The sequence below is a fragment of the Dasypus novemcinctus genome, chromosome 3, assembly GCF_030445035.2.
Source record: "Dasypus novemcinctus isolate mDasNov1 chromosome 3, mDasNov1.1.hap2, whole genome shotgun sequence".
Taxonomy (NCBI): Eukaryota; Metazoa; Chordata; class Mammalia; order Cingulata; family Dasypodidae; genus Dasypus; species Dasypus novemcinctus.
The window spans coordinates 186149484-186170835 of NC_080675.1; the positions used below are offsets into that span (position 1 = coordinate 186149484).

The 21352-nt window shown below is 38.6% G+C and overlaps 1 protein-coding gene across 1 annotated transcript; it reads right to left on the minus strand.

Moving 5' to 3' along the window:
* Positions 1-1481: 1481 nt before the first annotated feature.
* On the minus strand, positions 1482-18062 carry LOC101435210 (zinc finger protein 705F-like). The gene is made up of 5 exons (XM_023585450.2): positions 17975-18062; positions 15782-15908; positions 14934-15026; positions 14321-14412; positions 1482-1787 (listed from the first exon to the last, which is right to left on the minus strand). The coding sequence occupies exons 1-5, from the start codon at positions 18005-18007 to the stop codon at positions 1602-1604; spliced, it is 531 nt and encodes a 176-aa protein (XP_023441218.2). The 5' UTR covers positions 18008-18062; the 3' UTR covers positions 1482-1601.
* Positions 18063-21352: the final 3290 nt, after the last annotated feature.

The following is a 21352-nucleotide window of genomic DNA, read 5'->3' on the forward strand; positions in this document are numbered from 1 at the left end:
AATGGAAACAAAACAAAACACAAATGTTGCCATGTTTCTCTTTCTTTCCAGTGGATTAACTATATTAGTCTTCACTAGCCCAGAGCTACATTGTCATGTAGACAGCAGGGAGCCTGAAGAGTTGTGAAAGGATTTCAGGGCCTGTGGCTGGCCCTGCCTCCCATTTACCTGATGGGGAGGGAGAAGTTGACCCTGCATGTTTGTTTGGGACTGACAGCCACTTTACTGCAGCTGTAAAAGCTTTTGCCATAGCAAGGCCTTGTTGATAGGTGGGGCCAATTTCAGAACAAAGCCTGATGTAACCAGACAAGTTCTCCTTCTTTCTATAAGGTTTAACTGCGGCCTGATAAGCCACATTTGCATTTACAAAGGCAATTTGCTTTACATAGTCTGTTTCTGTATTGGTATCACCAAACAGTCTTTTTGCAGCCGTGCACAATCTGCCTACAAAATCTGAAAAGGGTTTCTCTGGCCCCTGCTTAATATTAGTGAGGGAGGAGGCAGGGCATTCTTTTGTGGGCAACCTTTTCCAGGCCCTAAGGGCTGCAGTTTGAATTTGGGCGAATAGGCCAGGGTTATATATTGCTTGTTGCACAGTGCCTTCATAATCTCCTGAGCCTGTTATGGAGCAGTGTGCCTATAGGTGGAGGCGGCGGTTTAAGCTTTTTTGAAGATTTAAAGGGGAAAGTGGAATGCACATGAAGTACCCTCACCTCACCATCTGCCTCATTATCTGCCTCATTGTTTTGCCCCTTGGTTTGCCTCTCAGTGACTGGATATGCAAAAAAAAGGGGGGGGGTGTTTCACTGCAGAGGATGCACGCCTGGGTGGCCTTTCTAAGCAGGCACAGGTGGGCGGGAAAGCGATAAAAGGATTGTGGTTAACTGCCTTTCTGCATTTGTGGTGTTCTAATTCTTTTAGCTGCTCTAGCTCCTTTATGAGTTGTAAACGCTCCCTTCCTGTGGAAACCAGGGACAAACTTCTTTTAGGAAATCAAAGAATTTTAGGAGCTGCATAACTTTAACCTTTACTCCTCGTGCCTTTAAAGCCTCACGTAGACTTTCTACAAACACTTTAGGCTCACTCATTGCTTGTCCCATACTTTTGCCAATCACTTACCAAGATCCTAACTGCACAGCAGGTTCCTGGCGGTGTCTCTTTGTTCTCCGAGATCCTGACCCTAGGCTCCTGGCGGTGTCTCTTTGTACTCTGAGATCCTGACCACAGGCTCTTGGCGGTGTCTCTTCATATATCTCTTTTGGGCCCATCAATCAGTGTTTTCTAAATCATTGCTTGATTCAATTTGTCCCTTCGTGGTCACCACTTGGCATGGCCCACCCGCGGGCCAGGCCAACATGACAGGATGTCTCCTGTCTGAGTTTGGGGAATCTAGAAACAAAGCAGTTGACACAGAGATGGGGACAAGAGACACGAAGAATGGAGACAAGACAGGATTCTGATCAAGTATCATTTATTGGGGGTAGAACAAGGGAATTTATACTGAGGGGAGGGAACATGTCCACAGGTGGTAGGCTGGGCTCACGAGTGGCAGACATCCAAGGAGGGGATTGGCTGAAAGTTCATGCTGGGTCTGCAGAGTTTCACGCCTTGCACATGTGTGCTGCTGTGGTTACCAGAGTTGTGGTGGGAAGGGGAGAACAAAGAAACAAGGAGGAAGAAGAAGAAGGAAGTGGCAGAGCAGGGCTATAGTAGTTGTGAAATCCGCCATGCTGTAGGAGGCTGTAAATAGGTTTCACAGTGGGTGGCTCTCCACAACCAACAATGACCTAGATTTAATGATAAACAATATTCATATCTAGGAAGTTAAAAACAAACCCTGCTAGGATGTATACAAAGAGATCCACACATCACAGAGAAACTATGAAAAACAAATACAAGGACCCATACAAGTAACCAATGTCTTGAAGAAAGATGTGAACTCTAAATTTCACTGTCCTCAGCTCAGTCTATATCAAACCAACAATGGCTCATTTGAAAAGCAGGAATTAAAAAATATTCTCTAAGGCATTTCACTTGTGGCTGCAGCCAGATAATCACAGCAAGGAAGAAATCATTTATAAATTGCTCCTGGAACAGTTTATGATGAATGGATACTGGTCTACTTTGAGAGGGAACTGGGATTCAAGTGGAAGAATCCTGGAGAAACTCATGGAAGATCTGACCAATGATTGCATGAGGTTACCTGATTTTGTTCATGTCCACATGCAGGGACAAGAAGCCCATTTCTCAGAGAATATGACCTTAAGGGAAGTATTTATGTCATGGAAAAAAATGTCAGCAGGAACCCCAAGAGGAGGGAGCATGAGGACACACTTCCGTGGCCCTCAAAATATTCCCCTATTATCTACTGGTGTTTGCCAAATTTACTCTGCTTATAAAGGATCCAGTAATAAGATTCTACCGATAGGTTCATACCCCAATTAACTGAGATTAAGAATAAGAACTTGGCATTTCTGGAGACAAATCATTTTTACTACCATACATGCCTTACAAGAAAATTGAAAGGAAGTACTCCAGACTGAAAAGAACTTACTCCATTTGGGAAGCAATGAAGAGCACAAGAAATGATAAATATGTGGGTTAATATAAAAGCTTCTATAGGTATAAATTTCCTTATTTTTTAATTTATGAGATGGAAAATTGTATAAATCAGTAATTATTACATGGAGCACTTGTAACATAAAAAAATATATATATCATAACAACCTAAAGAAAAGGGGAAAGAAACGGAGGTACATTGGAGAAAAGTGTCTGTATTTCTGGACTGATTTGAAGTAGATTGTATAAATAAAGTGTATTCCAATCTTTCAATTAGAATCTGAAAGGAATAACTAAAGGAAATGTTGAAAGTAAACAAATCAATTTAAATGGCACATAAAATAATAGCTTACACAAAACAGAAGAACGAACAAGACAGAAGACATAGAAAAGAAATAACTACTAATATAGATTTATAATTCCAGAAATGCCAACAACCCATTGAATGTGAATTGCCTAAACAGTCCAATCAAAGTTAGAGATCATCAGACTGGATGAAATTAAAAGATCTAACTATGTACTGTCTACAAGAGACCCACCTTAAAGACACAAATAGAGTGAAAATAAAATGATGGGGAAAGACATATAATTCAAGCAGAAACCAATAAAGAACTAGAGTAATTATATTAGTATCAGACAAAATAGACTATACAAGAACTATTACTAGAGACAAGGATATTTCATAAAAAAGAATACATGAAGAAAATGTAACTTTAAATATATGTATACTTAATATCTATGCCTCAAAATACCTAAAATAAAACCCTGACACTTACCTCAGAGATAGTAGCCCTGTGAAGGATGGGGCAAGGTTACAGTCTCATGATCTTCCCCCATTCAGTTCCTCATACTTTATACTGCCAAGTTCATAACATTCAGCCTGATTTTTTCAAGCACATGTTTTCTAATTTGGCTTATGTAGATCATTTTCTCCCTCTGAATGTCCAACCTATACTAGTTTTATCATAGAGTTGATGTACAATGAATGTTTTTGCACTAAACAACAAAGGAGTAAATGAATGAATCCATGGTATCCCATACAGAGACGGTGAAGCAAGGGAGCATAGCATATTCTAGCAACTGTTATAAGTTGTTCCTAATGCCTTCAGTAGAATTTCTAAACTAATCTCCTAAAGATGTTAATGAGTTCTCAATGAAAAACAGTTCAATACTCAAAATTTACATTTTGTACTTTTCATGGATATTCTTAGTGCCCATTACTGTGTTTAAACCAATTTCCCCACTTCCACAAATTAAAATTATCTGTTTAAAATTTTATTAATAATTTGTGAATTTCTCCTCAGAACCCTTTTGAGAATATCCTGACCTCTAGAATAATGTAACTCTGATGAGATGGTAGGTGTGAGCCTGGAGAGATAAACTGTGTTCAGACCATGAGATTTTTGGTATGAAATGTTGAGGAATTTGGACTTTACTGTGGAGGCTACAAAAACAAGTGAAAGATTTTTGATAAGGTTGTTACATATATTTTTAAAATTTATTTCTCTCCTCCTCCTTCCCCCCCAGTTGTCTGCTCTCTGTGTCCATTCGCTGTGTGTTCTTCTGTGACCATTTCTATCTTTATCAGCAACACTGGGAATCTGTGTTTCTTTTTGTTGCATCATCTTGTGTCAGCTCTCCATGTGTGCAGTGCCATTCTTGGTCAGGCTGCACTTTCTTTTGTGCTGTGCAGCTTTCCATACAGGGTGCACTCCTTGCATGTGGGGCTCTCCTATGCAGTGGAAACCCCTACTTGGGGGACATCCCTGCATGTCATGGCACTTCTTATGTGCATCAGCACTGTGCATGGGCCAGCTCCACACAGGTCTAGGAGGCCCAAAGTTTGAGCTGCAGACTTCCCATGTGGTAGGTGGACACCCTACTCATTGGGCCAAGTCTGCTTCCCATGTTATATTTTTAATAGCATCAATATAGAGGATGAATTGGAGAAGGTCCCATCAAGAGGCAGAGGAACTAGTAGAAATCTCATGATAGAGAGTCAGTCTACAAGTAATGAAGATTTGGGTTAAGTCTATGGCAGGAAAAACAGGGAAGAGGAGGGAAATTAGGAAAATGTGTTTAGGGAGTAGAGTTGACATATATCACGAAGAGCATTAATGAATGACAGAGCAAGACATGTCAAGGAAATCTTCTGTATTATGGCTCAGTTTCGGTGGAGTAGTTGGCTGAAGTGTGACAAGATCACAGCTAGTTGAATTGGAAATGAGTAACTAGTGTCAAGTAATGACCTAAGACTCATCTAGGAACCTTAGCTCTGAGAGCAGATTGAGGGAGCAGTACTTACAGTGGTGAATGCCTTCAGTTAAGCTGATATCTCAGTTTTGGATGAGATGTAAAGAGGGGAAAGAATGCTTATGTGCCAAGGGAAAGCCAGAGATAGGGAGGGGAGACATCTGAAGGGACTGAGCAAGTTTGTTGGGGCAAGATGAGAAGCAACAGTCAAGGCCAACTGACATAGGCCTATTAATATTTGCTTACTCAAGTATATTGTTCATCAATTGGTATATTTTCCTAAAAGCCCAATCTTTAGGAGAGCTTCAGTACGTTAGGCAGAAACATCTTCTTACCCATTTGACTATTCTTTACCATAGTAGGTTAGAACAAATAAGGGTTAATTTGCCCATAAACATGGCATGTTCCTCCTGTTGCTTCTACCCTGCTCCCACCACTCTCAATACAGATTCCAAAGTCCCATGTGATCTGCTTTCTTTTCAGCTCTCCAATTGCATTCCCAACCAAATTTCCCCACTCTCTTTTCTGTTCTTTGAACTGGGGAACCTCTTTTCCCATTTAAAGCATTTGCCCTTCCTGTTACTGCTGTCAGGAAATATCTTTCCTTAGCACTTAGAATGGCTGCCTCCTTCAAATTCTTCATAACTAAGCCTGCTGCTCACTTTATCTCCTCACATGAAAGGATATCTCTGTAACTACCTACATTTTATTAGTGATCATTGTAGTCTTTTTAAATTTATTTTTTTTCTTTAGTGTGATTATGTTTTAACTTTATATTTAGAGATGTTTATATTCACATTTACAGAAAAATTACAATAAAAATATATGGAATTCCCATACAACATACTGGCACCCACACATGGTTACCACTATTAATGACATTGCAGATTAGTGTGGTCCATTTGTTAAAACTGATGAGCCAATATGGAAGGATTGCTATTAATGAAAGTCTGTAGATGATAAGTCTCTCTTTAATTCCTTCAAATCATTGCATGAAACAATGGCTATCTTTTCTGGCATTTAATTAGGCCTGCTGTGAATAAAGCACCATCAAGGTGACAGTGATTTACCGTAGTGCCAGTTTTTCAGTGTATGTAAGTGCACAACATTCCAAATTGTGATATGACTAAGACCAAACATGTCAAGATTTATTATCCTCTTCCCTCTGAGTGTATAAATACTCAACATTGAAACAGTACAGATTCACTGCTCTCCTAATGGAGCATGTAGAGTAGGCATCTACTAACTCTGGCCTGAGTAGTAACCCTGTCTGGGAGACTGGCCATGATTGAATCTTTTCCCCTCCTCTTTTGGCCATTTGTGCTAATAAACTGTTCATTTACTAGAAGATTTTTGTGCCTGAGCCTAAGTTTCCAAGATGCACTAAAGAGCAATTTGTTCCACTGATTTAGGGGACTGCAAACAGAGGTACCTTGCAAATTATGGAATGAAATTGGCTGACTTTTTGGAAATTATTTTAAACTTTCTTTCATACCTTTTGCATGGTGATGTCTTCAGCAATACAGGACTGAAGCGTATGTGTAGTAACCTGTCTACAGCTGATCACTGATCACAGCTTTTGATTATTGAATTCCAATCACTGGGTAATGGCTTTGGGGGAAGTTATTATTTCAATCTGCTCTGTACAAAGTTGTGGCAGTCAGTGTTTCAACCTTGTCTACAATCTCGTTTAGAGGAAAAGTCCCACATTTCAGGTACCTGTGGCATAAGTTCTACATCCTTTTGAGGAAGGGTATCAATAAATGGAACTTTAAGAATCCCCTATGTATACCAGGGAGCTGTCAAACTGGCTTAATCCTGAGATCAATGAGGTTGAGGCTACCAGTGCCTGGCCCATTGTTTCTCATATCTCTTTTCATTCTGGAACCAAGATTACAACCAGGCTTCCAAGAATAATATTGTGGTGAGTGTGAGGCCATTTATTGTTCAGGAGATTATCAGAATTGAAGATGGAGACCTGCAGGTGAAATAAAAATTGAGACAAAAAGAAGATAACAAGAGTAGGAAGTTCCAGTACTCAATCCTTCCACAACTATAAAATAGGGAGGAAACATCTCAAACACCTATTTCAAATGTCCAGGTCCAGGATAACACTGTACAACATCCATGGAGGAGCAGGAGGAAGAGGCCAATAAGCCATCATAAAAAACTGTAATTACAGTCTCTGAGTGGCAGCTACTGGTGCCCATCACACACTCTTATAAAAGGCCATCCCCGTGGGTACAGACCCTGGCTAGCTATCACTGACAGAAAGGTATTTAAAATTCCTATCCCCCAAGAACAGGAGAGTAACAGCTGATCACTGATCACAGCTTTTGATTATTGAGTTCAGATCACTGGGTAATGACTCTGGAGGAAGTTATTGTTTCAACCTGCTCTGCACAAAGGTGGTGGCATCTACCAAACTTTCCTGGACAGAGGCAGAGGCAGTGGTGATTTAAAGAAGCAATAGTTCCCCAGGGTTGTGGGGGAGAGCAAGTTGAAGTGCTGCATTTGCTTTCCAGGCTAGAAAAGCTCAGCTTTAGGAAGGCATTCAAGTTTTGCTGTCCTTACTGTCCTCCTTCACAGGACACATTGGAGCAAGTCTGCAACCCTTCATTACTCCTTGGCTCTGTTATGGCTAGGAAACAACTTGGGAAATTCATCCCTGAGGTGATCTTTCTACCAGAATTTACACTCTGCACAAAAGCAGCATGAGACAATGAAATGAGTGTAAAAAACTATAGAAGCAGACAGTCTGAGACAAAGGCCTACAGCTTCAAATACTCAGGAAAGGGCAGTCTATATACTAGGAAAAGAGCAGAAAACCATACTCCTGTAAACAGTGAAACTCCAAAACAACTAACAAACAAAGCCACAGGACAAGACGGGGGCCCAGAAAGACAAGGAAAACCCTGCACAGTACATTTGCCTCGACAAACCTTCCTGATAAGAGGGCTGAATTCCAAGGAAATGTTTGTCTTCTCACCAGCTGTTTAGAAAATGAAAAAAATCCACCCCAGGCATAAATACAAGAATTGCCATTTAAAATATTAACACATAGAATGTGCAAGAAAAAAACAAAATACAAATGGAGAAATATGAAATGATGGTCCATCCAAAGGAAGCAGATAAAAATACAGAAAATTCTAATGAAGAGGATGAGAATGTGGACATAATGAACAAAGTATTTTAAAGAGAGATCTTAAAAACTCTAAAGAGAGTGAATCAAAGTCCAGGTAAAGAACTAAAGTATATCAGAAAAACAAATTAGCAATATGAAAGTTTAAGTAAAGAGAAAAATGTAAACAATTTAAATAAAAGTAACAAAACAATAGTACCAGAGTTGAATACCACAATAAATGGTAATGAGAAATTTTCAGGAGGGTTTCAAGAGTAGATTGGAGTTGGCAGTGATCTTGAATAAAAACATTTGATGTGGGTTAGGCTGAGGAGGACAAAGAGAAAAGAAATATTGAAAGTGAAAATAGCCTAAAACGCCTATTGCATGACAATATATCTGGCTTTGCCAAATGCAGAAGAAAGATAAAAAGGGCCAGAAGGATATTAAAAAAATAACAGAAACATTTACAAACTTTTAAGAAGGTGTGAATATGAAAATCCAAGAAGCTTGGTGATCACCAAATGGGATAACCATGAAAAAATATACTCCATCATAAATTGATTACACTACCAAGCACAAAGGACAATCAGAGTTCTGAAAGATGCAAGAGAAAAGCAACATTTTTACATACAAGGAGTCCCAATTAGATTGAGAAGTGATTGATTTCTCACCAGAACTCAGTGGAGGCAAGAGGGCAGAGGGCTGAAATACTAAAAGTTCTGAAGGAAAACAAATGCCTGACAAAAATTTATACAGTGATTTGCTCTTTCAAAAATGAGGGAGAGGGAAGCAGATGTGGCTCAAGTGATTGGGCTTCCATCTACCAAACGGGAGGACCCAGGTTTGATCCTTGGGGCCTCCTGATAAAGGCATGCCCATGTGGTGAGCCAGGCCCATGTACCAAGGCAGTGACTGCAGTGACCCACATGATGGGTCAGTGCCTGTGTGGCAACCAATACAGTGAGCCAGTTCCTGCACAGTAAGCCAGAGCCTGCATAGTAAGTGCTGCCTATGTGGCAACCCATGTGGTAAGCCAGTGCCCATGTGGTGAGCAAGTGCCCACACAGTGAGCCATGCAGCAAGATAATGATGCAACAAAAAAGAGAGATGAAGGGGAGAGTCAAGGTGAGACAACAGAAACCAGGAACTGAGGTGGCACAAGTGACAGGGAACCTCTCTCCACATCAGAGGTCACCAGGATCAAATCCCAGTGCATCCTAGAGGAAAAATTGAGAAGCCAAAAACCAAAAAAGAGAAATAGAGAAGATCACACAGCAAATGGACACAGACAGGAAAAAGAGCAGGGTGGAGGGGAGAAGGGAGGGAAAAATATGAGGGAGAAATTAAGACATTCTCTGTAAAACAAAAGCTGAGGGAATTCATCATTATTAGACCTGCCTCACAAGCAATGCTAATGGGAGTCTTTCAGGCTGAAATGAAAATACACTAGATCGTACTTCAAAACAGCCTAAAGAAACAACGATCTGCATTACAGGTAACCATTTGGGTAATTGTAAATGCCAGTATTATTGTATTGTGTTGTTTGGTGTGTAACTCCATGTCTTGCTTCCTACAAGTGCATAAATGCAAACGTATAAAAGGTAGTGATAAATAAAGCCTTTATTACACTCAATACACAAATATAGAAATGATAAGTAAAAAATGGTTGGGGTTCGGGGGCTTAAAGTTTACATGCAAGCTACTGAAGTTGTATGGATGACTACAGGAACTACTGAACAGATTAAAAACATTGTTTTCACTATGTGAGTTCTTTGGTATGTTTAAAGGTTAAATCTGTGGCTGAAGTCTCATTCATACCCAAAACTATTATACTGTGAGTTTTTACATTTAAAGAATATTGACTGCTGGCTTTCTCAAATTTTTGGCATTCATAGGGATTCTCTCCAGTTTAAGTAATCTCCTGTTGTCCAAGGTTAGAATACTTAATGTTTCCTCAAACATATATTATGATTTCTGTCCAGCATGAATTCTCTAATGCTTCCTGAGGGCAGAACTAAAAGTGAAAATTTTCCCACATAGACAACATTCATAGGATTTCTCTCCAGTGTGAATTCTCAAATGTTTTGAAGACTAGCATATTGATCAAAGGTTTTCCCAAAAAGATGACATCGATGAGGTTTCTCTGCAGTGTGATTTCTCTCATGTTGTTGAAGAGAGTGATGTTGACTGAAAGCTTTCCCACATATATGACATTCATGGAGTTTCCCTCCAGTGTGAGTTCTTTCATGTCATTTTAGGTTAGATAGTTGAATGAAGGCCTTCCCCAAAAGATTACATTCATGGGGTTTCTCTCCAGTATGAGTTCTTTCATGTTGTTTTAGGGCAGATAGGTGAATGAAGGCTTTCCCACAAAGATGACATTCATGGGGTTTCTCTCCAGTGTGAGTTCTTTCATGTTGTTTTAGGGCAGATAGGTGAAAGAAGGCTTTCCCACAAAGATGACATTCATGGGGTTTCTCTCCAGTATGAGATCTCTCATGACATTTAAGGAATTATGACTATAGGTTTTCCTACACAGATGACATTCATATGGTTTTCCCCCAGTGTGAGTTCTCTCATGTAGTTGAAGAGAGCTATGTTGACTGAAAGCTGCCACTTAGAAGACATTTACGGGGTTTCTCTCCAGTGTGAGTTCTTTCATGTTTTTTAGGTCAGATAGGTGAAAGAAGGCTTTCCACAAAGATGACATTCATGGGGTTTCTCTCCAGTGTGAGTTCTCTCATGACATTTAAAGGAATTATAATGACTATAGGTTTTCCTACACAGATGACATTCATATGATTTTCCCCCAATGTGAGTTCTCTCATGTCGTTGAAGAGACCTACAGTGACTGAAAGCTTTGCCACATAGAAGACATTTATGGGGTTTCTCTCCAGTGTGAGTTCTTTCATGTTGTTTTAGGGCAGATAGGTGAAAGAAGGCTTTCCCACAAAGATGGCATTTATGGGGTTTCTCTCCAGTGTGAGTTCTTTCATGTCGTTTTAGGGCAGATAGGTGAAAGAAGGCTTTCCCACAAAGGTGACATTTATGCGGTTTCTCTCCAGTGTGAGTTCTCTCATGATATTTAAAGGAATTATAATGACTATAGGTTTTCCTACACAAATGACATTCATATGGTTTTCCCCCAGTGTGAGTTCTCTCATGTCGTCGAAGAGACACACGGTGACTGAAAGCTTTGCCACATAGCAGACATTTATGGGGTTTCTCTCCAGTGTGAGTTCTTTCATGTTGTTTCAGGGCAGATAGGCGAAAGAAGGCTTTCCCACAAAGGTGACATTTATGCGGTTTCTCTCCAGTGTGAGTTCTCTCATGACATTTAAAGGAATTATAATGACTATAGGTTTTCCTACACAGATGACATTCATATGGCTTTCCCCCAGTGTGAGTTCTCTCATGTCGTCGAAGAGACACACGGTGACTGAAAGCTTTGCCACATAGCAGACATTTATGGGGTTTCTCTCCAGTGTGAGTTCTTTCATGTTGTTTCAGGGCAGATAGGCGAAAGAAGGCTTTCCCACAAAGATGACATTTATGCAGTTTCTCTTCAGTGTGAGTTCTCTCATGACATTTAAAGGAATTATAATGACTATAGGTTTTCCTACACAGATGACACTCATATGATTTTCCCCCAATGTGAGTTCTCTCATGTCGTTGAAGAGACCTACAGTGACTGAAAGCTTTGCCACATAGAAGACATTTATGGGGTTTCTCTCCAGTGTGAGTTCTTTCATGTTGTTTTAGGGCAGATAGGTGAAAGAAGGCTTTCCCACAAAGATGACATTTATGGGGTTTCTCTCCAGTGTGAGTTCTTTCATGTCGTTTTAGGGCAGATAGGTGAAAGAAGGCTTTCCCACAAAGATGACATTTATGCGGTTTCTCTCCAGTGTGAGTTCTCTCATGATATTTAAAGGAATTATAATGACTATAGGTTTTCCTACACAAATGACATTCATATGGTTTTCCCCCAGTGTGAGTTCTCTCATGTCGTCGAAGAGATACACGGTGACTGAAAGCTTTGCCACATAGCAGACATTTATGGGGTTTCTCTCCAGTGTGAGTTCTTTCATGTTGTTTCAGGGCAGATAGGCGAAAGAAGGCTTTCCCACAAAGATGACATTTATGCAGTTTCTCTTCAGTGTGAGTTCTCTCATGACATTTAAAGGAATTATAATGACTATAGGTTTTCCTACACAGATGACACTCATATGATTTTCCCCCAATGTGAGTTCTCTCATGTCGTTGAAGAGACCTACAGTGACTGAAAGCTTTGCCACATAGAAGACATTTATGGGGTTTCTCTCCAGTGTGAGTTCTTTCATGTTGTTTTAGGGCAGATAGGTGAAAGAAGGCTTTCCCACAAAGATGGCATTTATGGGGTTTCTCTCCAGTGTGAGTTCTTTCATGTCGTTTTAGGGCAGATAGGTGAAAGAAGGCTTTCCCACAAAGATGACATTTATGCGGTTTCTCTCCAGTGTGAGTTCTCTCATGATATTTAAAGGAATTATAATGACTATAGGTTTTCCTACACAAATGACATTCATATGGTTTTCCCCCAGTGTGAGTTCTCTCATGTCGTCGAAGAGATACACGGTGACTGAAAGCTTTGCCACATAGCAGACATTTATGGGGTTTCTCTCCAGTGTGAGTTCTTTCATGTTGTTTCAGGGCAGATAGGCGAAAGAAGGCTTTCCCACAAAGATGACATTTATGCAGTTTCTCTTCAGTGTGAGTTCTCTCATGACATTGAAAGGAATTATAATGACTATAGGTTTTCCTACACAGATGACATTCATATGGCTTTCCCCCAGTATGAGTTCTCTCATGTCGTAGAAGAGAACAATGGTGACTGAAAGCTTTGCCACATAGAAGACATTTATGGGGTTTCTCTCCAGTGTGAGTTCTTTCATGTCGTTTTAGGGCAGATAGGTGAAAGAAGGCTTTCCCACAAAGATGACATTTATGCGGTTTCTCTCCAGTGTGAGTTCTCTCATGACATTTAAAGGAATTATAATGACTATAGGTTTTCCTACACAAATGACATTCATATGGTTTTCCCCCAGTGTGAGTTCTCTCATGTCGTCGAAGAGACACACGGTGACTGAAAGCTTTGCCACATAGCAGACACTTATGGGGTTTTTCTCCAGTGTGAGTTCTTTCATGTTGTTTTAGGGCAGATAAGCGAGAGAAGGCTTTCCCACAAAGATGACATTCATGGGGTTTCTCTCCAGTGTGAGTTCTCTCATGACGTTTAAAGGAATTATAATGACTATAGGTTTTCCTACACAGATGACATTCATATGGTTTCCCCCCAGTGTGAGTTCTCTCATGTCGTTGAAGAGACCTACAGTGACTGAAAGCTTTGCCATATAGAAGACATTTATGGGGTTTCTCTCCAGTGTGAGTTCTTTCATGATGTTTTAGGGCAGATAGGTGAAAGAAGGCTTTCCCACAAAGATGACATTCATGGGGTTTCTCTCCAGTGTGAGTTCTTTCATGTTTTTTGAGGGAAGATGATTGAATGAAGGTTTTCCCACAAAAATTATATTCTTTCAGTTTTTCTCCAGTGTGACATCTCTCATGCTGTTTAAGGGAAGAGGATGTAGTGAAGGCTTTCTCACCTAGGTCACATTCATGGGTTTTCTCTCCACTGGGAGTTACATTGTATTGCATGAGTCCAGAGCATTGGATACAATTTTTATCATTTTGAAAGCATTCATATGATTTACTTGTATGGTGAAGATGCTTATGTCGTTTAAAATATGAATAGTTACTGAGGACTGCTGGAGGTGGTTTCCTGAAATAGGCTTTCTTTGTTAAGTGAATCAATGCATATTGGTTCACTATGGATGTGAGAGAGGAATCTTCCTGCAAAGAAATATATTTAAAGGAATTCTTCTGGGTGTGAGAGCTGTGCTGTGGGGAATTAGATGAGAGACTGTAAAACTTTTGTCCATTTAAATGAATTCCTGCATTTCCCTATATATGAAACCTAGGCTAATCCACTAGTGGTAGGCTACAATCAAAATATCTGCCATGTTGGTTTCATATAAAAAGTATTCTAATCCATACACATAGATTTTCTCTATTATAAAAATCTAACTGCAGAGCTATCTGATCAATTTTGAGCTTCATGATGTTTCAAAGATTACATTCATGAAACCTGCTTATGCAATTTGATTTTTATGTGAACTCAAGTTAGAGTTTGTGTTTAGGTTTTTACCGAAAATTCAAACTATCATAAATTTTTGCTGGACTAGCACTTAATTCTAACATTAATTATAATTTCATGATTTACTGAATTCCTAATTTATTCCATCCTTTGGTATCTATTTAGAACACTAGCATTTACAAAATTGAACTTACCAATGACATGACTTTAGAAGTGTCTTTCCTACAGGTAGGTTTACTGAATATCATTTCTATCATTTCCCATGTTTTAAAGGCACATTTCCTCCCTGTAGTGATTGCAAAAAGCAGAATAAACTGTTAGAATAGTATCAGGGGAAGAAAAATTTTAAAAGTTCCAAATATCCCTTTCAGTATGCTTCCCACATTCACAATTAACTGGGAAAGAATATCAAAGTCATAAATAACATAATTCTAGGACATCACAGACAGAAACAATTTTGAGAAATGGAATGTGAGAAAAAAGCTGGGATGTCAGTGAGGTAAAAAAGAGGAAAAACTCTTCCAAGAAAGGAACAGGAAAAGGATTATTTTGTGACAGTTTAATCACAATAACAAATGAATATCCCTTTCCCAATGCCAATGACACTCAATAAAGCTTGAGAAATGTATGGAACAAATACATGTCACTAAAATTTCCCCCTATCTTGAGGTACATTTTAGAAATCATAACTCATACAAAGAAAACTGAAGAAATCATTACACATTTAAGGAATCCTGAAGTTAAAATATGAAAGCACATACTTTATCATGAGACCCCTCTTCTAATGTGGAGGTCTTTACAGCTCACCTGGATTCTGGTATTGAGGAAAAACTACTCCTTTTCTTGACACTTCTTCCTGTTCCAACTGGGAAAGCACATCCCTTTTGCAGACTTGATATCCTGTTTGCATGGAAAAAAGTTAACTGGATTTTGAGTTTGACAGTAACAGGGCATGATCATGATGTACATCACAAGTTACCAAAGAATAGGGTAAGCACTGAAGGTCAGCAATGCAACAATAACTTGAACTTAGATCACTGACAATAATTCAACAGAAATTGTAACTCTTGACCTTTTGCCCATTTCAATGAGGACCACTGTTTGTAGTTACCCATGTACTAGTAAAAAGAGAGACTAGACTGTAGAATTGTCTATATTCTAAATGGTGAGAAGTCTATGTTTTCAAAGTGATGGAATATTATTTTCAAAAATAATCTAATTAACATAAATTCTCCAAAAATGATCTAAATTCTATATGGAAAAGGATATATGCAATGTTGCTACTACTGTGTTCTGAAACCTCAGCATAGCACTTAGAGGAGAATATTTATATCAGTACAGCCATGATTGCTGGAAATTGAAATTCAAGAAAGACATTAAATTTTGTCAACAAGATTAAATTCTATGGGGGAGAACTAGATATAATAAAAAATGAAGAAACAAATTCATTTAGGGATTGTTAGCACAATATAAATGTATTAAAATTATAAAATATAAAAATTTAATGTAAGAAAGATTATACAATTTGAAGAAGCTGATGTAGATACCTGAATTAAAAAATGAAAAATGATTTATGATGAATATATAGATAGATTAAATAGATGTTAGATAAAAAAATACAGATATAGGTGGTAGATAAATTTTGAGAGTCTCACCTACTGAGACCAGGTTACTGATATTCTCCAGCATCACTTCTCTGAACAGATTTCTTTGGGTTGTGTCTAACAGGTCCCACTCTTCCTTGGTGAAGTCTACAGCCACATCCTTGAAGGTCACTAACTCCTAAAAAATCACAGAAATTTGTGTTCACACAGGGCTATTCTTACCAATGTCTTGAGTAAGATGTACAAAATAACAGCACTAAAGCAGCAGAAACTGTGTATATAAAACTCAAAAGGTGTTGGGGTTCCAGAAACGTCATTATCAATGGTAAACTTCCATTTGCCTTTCAGATGTTCTCACAGGCACAGACACACTCTGAACCCACAATATCCCATTGCAAAAGAAAATCGCGTGACATAGGTGTGATATACACCTGGAAATATCCCACTAAATTTGTAATTTTGCCTCTTTCTGCTAATTATTCAGCTTTCCTTTGAATATTATTAACTAAATCAATATTTGTCAACAATTTTAAGTAAATTTATAGATATTATAAGGCAAGCAATATGGATTATATGTATTATTTTAAAAAATGGATATGGTTAGGTTACTCCCCTATATAGATGAGCTCACTTTCCTCTCATTTATAAAATCATTTAAGAATATGTTATGCATTTTGGCAAATGCAAGTTAATGTATCAATTGATTTCTATCTAAATTCAATTCACAGGGCTATTATTCATTAAAATGGCAGGGACACTTGAAAACATAACCAGAATTCTGCAAAATGAAATAGGTTTCAAATCAGTAAGTCCTGATTTCCTCAGTGCTACATAGCTCAGGTATTCATTGTAATGTAGAAATACAGATGGTTCAGTGTCACAAGCCAGGGACTCCTGAGAGAGTTGTACTGATACATGGCCTTAGACTGACCATTCCTGTGGTAGAAGACCTCCCAATCTCAACTTTTTCTGGGGTCTACAAAGACCAGTTTCATTGTCTCACTTTTATCTTCATGTCACCTAAGATTAAAACAATCCTGTTCATTGCCTCTGGCCTTTACTAATCTTTAAAAATTTTCACTGAGACATAAATTGTATTCTATTATACAGCTTCTGAAACCACAGCCACAATGAAGGAAAAAATAATTCTATACATGGCAGCCATTTATAAAATTTGAATAAATTTAATTTACAAAATTGAAGTTGGGACATTTGAGCAAGAGTGGTAAGGAGAATTGCAGTTTTTAAAAAATTATTTCAAGGAAAGTGTACGTTTCTCAAATAGTTGGGTTCCTGCCTACAACATGGGAGGCCCTGTGTTTGGTCCTGGTGTCCCCCTAAAGAAGATGAGCAAGACAGCAAGCTGTCATTATGGGCTGGCAGAGTTTGCTGACACAACAAGATGATGCAATGAAGAGACAATGATATGATGGCCTGGCATGGCAATCTGATGAAACAAGATGGTGCAATGAAGAGACACAAATTGGAAACACAGTGAGAGACACAACTAGCAGAAGGAGAGGTGGCTCAATTCATTGGTTGCCCCCCTCCCACATGGGAGGTCCTAGGTACAGTTTCTGGTTCCCTTTAAATGGATGATGAGCATGCAGTGAAAAGACACAGAGAGCAGACAGTGAGTGCAAACAATGAGGGGGATTCAATAAATCTTTTTTGAAGATATTTCAAAATGTACAAATATATTCCATCAAAAGTTTAAGAAAATTAAAATTGGAGGAAACAAATACATTATTTCTAATTTCATTTAATTTACAAAACTTCTCATGTGCTTCTGACAAATATATCTACCCTTACACCCCAGTATCTGTAATGTTGGATTGACTGAATGCACAGCTGAAAATTCAGCATCCCTTCTGACTGTAAACATCTCTTCTTACTCACCTCTGTCACCACTATTCATCATATGGCCAGGCCAATCTCAAGCACTAACATGATACATGACTTCATTATTTATTCAATGAAGCCATGGATGAGTGAGAAAACGAAAACTTCTGTAATCATCTCAGAGAATACATAGCCTTAATGGTAGCTTTAACCAACTCTTGTAATTACCTTGGAAGATTACTCATAGATCCATACCTTACTTACCATAATTAATAAAGAGTCATATATAAACTTAAGATAAGATCCTTGAATAACTCCTGAATACACTTGGAATATCCACACCAATAGGAGAAATCTTCCCATCTGCTGGCAACACAGGTGCAAAAAGAATGACCTACTCACATGTGATTGCATTGCCAAAACCTTAGCTGGCATCTGTCTTCCTCTGTATTTTCACTCTCAAGCAGAAAAGCAGAAGGAAACAAAGCTGAGAATGGAGAAAGAAGTCTTAAGATTCAAGTCTTGATGACAATTTTCTAGGCCTCACATCATGAATGCCAAAAGTTGCACCTAGGAGTATCCCCTGCACGAACAAAATGTAACATAAGGTATGCTCAAGAGAAATAAGGAAGGACTCTCCTTTCCCAGGGTCAAGATGTTGGAGATCTTGTCTTCTCTGGCTAATAAAGATATGATTATCTTCATATTATAGATAAAAAGATGAAAATCCATAAATTGCATGTATTAATTAGCCCATGATGTTCAGAGACTTTTCTTTGAAAATGCCAGTTTTACTCTTTTTGTTTGTAACAGCTTTTTATAAACATACTTACATCACATAAAATATTACAGTAAAAATATAAGAGGTTCCCAAATACTCCCAATCCCCACTACTCCCATTTCGCCAACATCAACAACCTTTTTCATCAGTGTGACACATTCATTGTATTTGATGAATATACTTTGGAACACTGCTACACAGCATGGGTTAGAGTTTAATTGTAGTTTACACACTCTCCCAGTCCATTCAGTGGGTTATGGTAGGATATATAACGTCCTGCACCTGTCCTTGCAATATCATCAGGACAACTCCAAGCCCTGAAAATGCCCCCTTATCACACCTCTTCTTCCCTCTCCCTGCCCTTACCAACCCCCATAGCTACTGTTGCCACATCAGTGATAATTTCTTTCATTGCTAGAGTCACAATTCTATAGTAGAATACCAGTAAGTACACTCTAGTCCATATTTTATTCCTCCATCCTGAGGACCCTGGGATGGAGATGTCTATTCCATCTCTAAATCAAGAGGGTGCTTAGATCCCATATGGTTGTTTGAAGGGATTCTCCTGCTTGTAGTTGTAGACACTCTCATTTCTGTGGTGTGCTAATTGACCATTCTCATCTCTCTGTTAGCTGACCTGGGTAAGTCCAATGAACCTACGTGCAGGTGTTACAACTTTGCTGAGGCCAAACTCAGCATATAAATGAATTACCTTCCCCCCCACATGGGACATGACTCCCAGGGATGGGCCTCCCTGATGCCAAGTGATTACTACCAAACACCAGCTGGTGATGCAACTAGAAAAAGACTTGATTAAAAGAGGGAAATGGTGAAGACAATGATTTTATATGGTTAAGGGACTTTGAAATGAGTCAGAAGGTCATCAGAGGGGTCACACTTATGCACATCTCAGCAAGATCTCAGAGAAAGCCAAAGTAGATACAACCCCAAATAGTGGTGCTCCTGAGAGGCACAGAGACACCCAGGTTCTAGTCATGACAGACCATGTTCAGTGCCTTGTCAATGGGCCCTACTTTGGAACTTGTGCTCTTGAATGTGATGGAGTTGGGCTCAGATGTGGCCTCTCTACACATGCCTCTTCTGTCATGTACTGAATCTGTGGTAGGTGCTGGGGTTGGTGTATGCTCAGGAGACTTGAATCTCTGGACTGTACAATTGCCAGCTGGGCCTTGAGCCTTAACAGAATTGCAGCACATGCCTCTGGTTCATTGGAGACTTTTAATTCACTGCTGATTCCAAAACATAGGTATCCCTTACCAAAATCATATCTGGAATTGGGTCCTCACCATAAGATGAAGCAGACTGGAATCTCTCATTATAAATATTACTGTTTTTTTGTGATAGCATTGGTTCTCTCACATGCATTTCTGATTTTTTTATTCTCCCTCCCTGCTCTACCTGACCTTCTGGATACATTTGTCATAAAACATCTTTATTCTTCCATATGTATAATGCAGCCCGCTCAACACTGAGTTCTACATCCCACACAAATATATTTGGAAATCAACCAAGAAACTTAAGGATATATATTATTAAAATTTAAAAAAAAGAAAAAAGAATATATATATATATTCTTTTTTCTTTTTTTTAAATTTTAATAATATATATATATATATAATTATATATATAATTATATAATTATATAAATTTTAATAATATATATATATAATTAAATAATATATATATATATATAATTATTATGAGGTTGATCAGAACCAAGATTAACTGAATCATTTGTACCTCAATTCCAGGAAGAAAATGATTATATTCAAAAAGTTTGGATAATTACATATTATATTAAAAATTTAATCTTCTCAGTAACCCAACTGATAAAAGCTAATTTACTGCTTTAACAAATGTCCTACATTAAGTTTCAGAGAGGTGAAGTAAAATGACAAATTTATATGGCCACTGAAAGACACAGCTAGAGTTTGAATTTTTTCTTCCTATATCCCAATTTTGAGTATCTTAATGGTTACATAACACACCCAGGTACTACATGGAATGTCACCTCTCATTTCAGTATTCAGATCCTCACTGTTGTCAAAACTTCCTCTTCATAGAGTTTGTTAGTTACACCCAGGAACAGCAAACCTGTTCAAGGAAATCTCCTTTCCGTTGAACCTGTTGTCAGATTTTCTCTTTGTCCTTGGCTAAGCAATAAGAAATTAATTTCAAGAGCAAACTGGGTCAGTTAGGCCAGTAACTTATTAGGGAATGGTCAGAAAAGAAATGGGAGAAAATAACAGATCATGGGGCCCAAGTAAAGAGCAAAGGGCTCAAGAGTGATAAAGAGGGTTGTCAGACTACAATTCCCCATTACAGATTATAAATCCCCAGGTTTACTTGTGTATTGATCCAGGCGAGGGGTGAAAAAGGCTAGAACAGTGGGCAGAAGTCAGAAACAGGGGTCAAAAGGCAAGAGAGTGTCAGTTGGCATTTGCACTTGCATTTAGAAACATTATCACACCCTTTTGCTAATAACAGGGGGTAGTCCCAGCTGTTTGCTGTTTTGATTGACTCCCCCACCAATCAATCCCCCAGGAGAGAGCAATGATAAGGCCCCTGGAGAATATCCAGGGATTCTCCTGACTTCAGAGGAAATCTCATTCAGAATGGGATTCTTGCAAGTTTCTCTAGCAGCCATCTTGGTAGTACCAATTTCCACATGTTCAATGGTGGTGGTTTTTCTGCCAGGTTCCAGGTTTGTCTATTGATTCTTTAACTTGCCTGCTTCAAACCTACTTCCCAAACATTACCTCTCAACTTATTTAATATTTACTGCCAGATGTATTCTAAGCATGCATATTTCAGCATATGTTTCATGAGAATATATTTTTTTGATTTTTTAATTTTTAATTTTTTAAAACATACTTAGATCATATAAATGTTACATAAAAAATGTAAGAGAGGGAAGCATATTTGGCTCAACTGATAGAGCATCCACCTACCACATGGGAGGTCCAGGATTCAAACCC

Coding starts and splice junctions, on each gene's coding strand:
- LOC101435210 (XM_023585450.2), bottom strand. CDS start 18,007: ATGCCAGCTAAGGTTTTGGCAATGCAATCACAT. Junction 14,413..14,933: donor TCCTCAATACCAGAATCCAG/GTGAGCTGTAAA, acceptor CAATCACTACAG/GGAGGAAATGTGCCTTTAAA. Junction 1,788..14,320: donor CTTCTAAAGTCATGTCATTG/GTAAGTTCAATT, acceptor CATTAAATCTAG/GTCATTGTTGGTTGTGGAGA.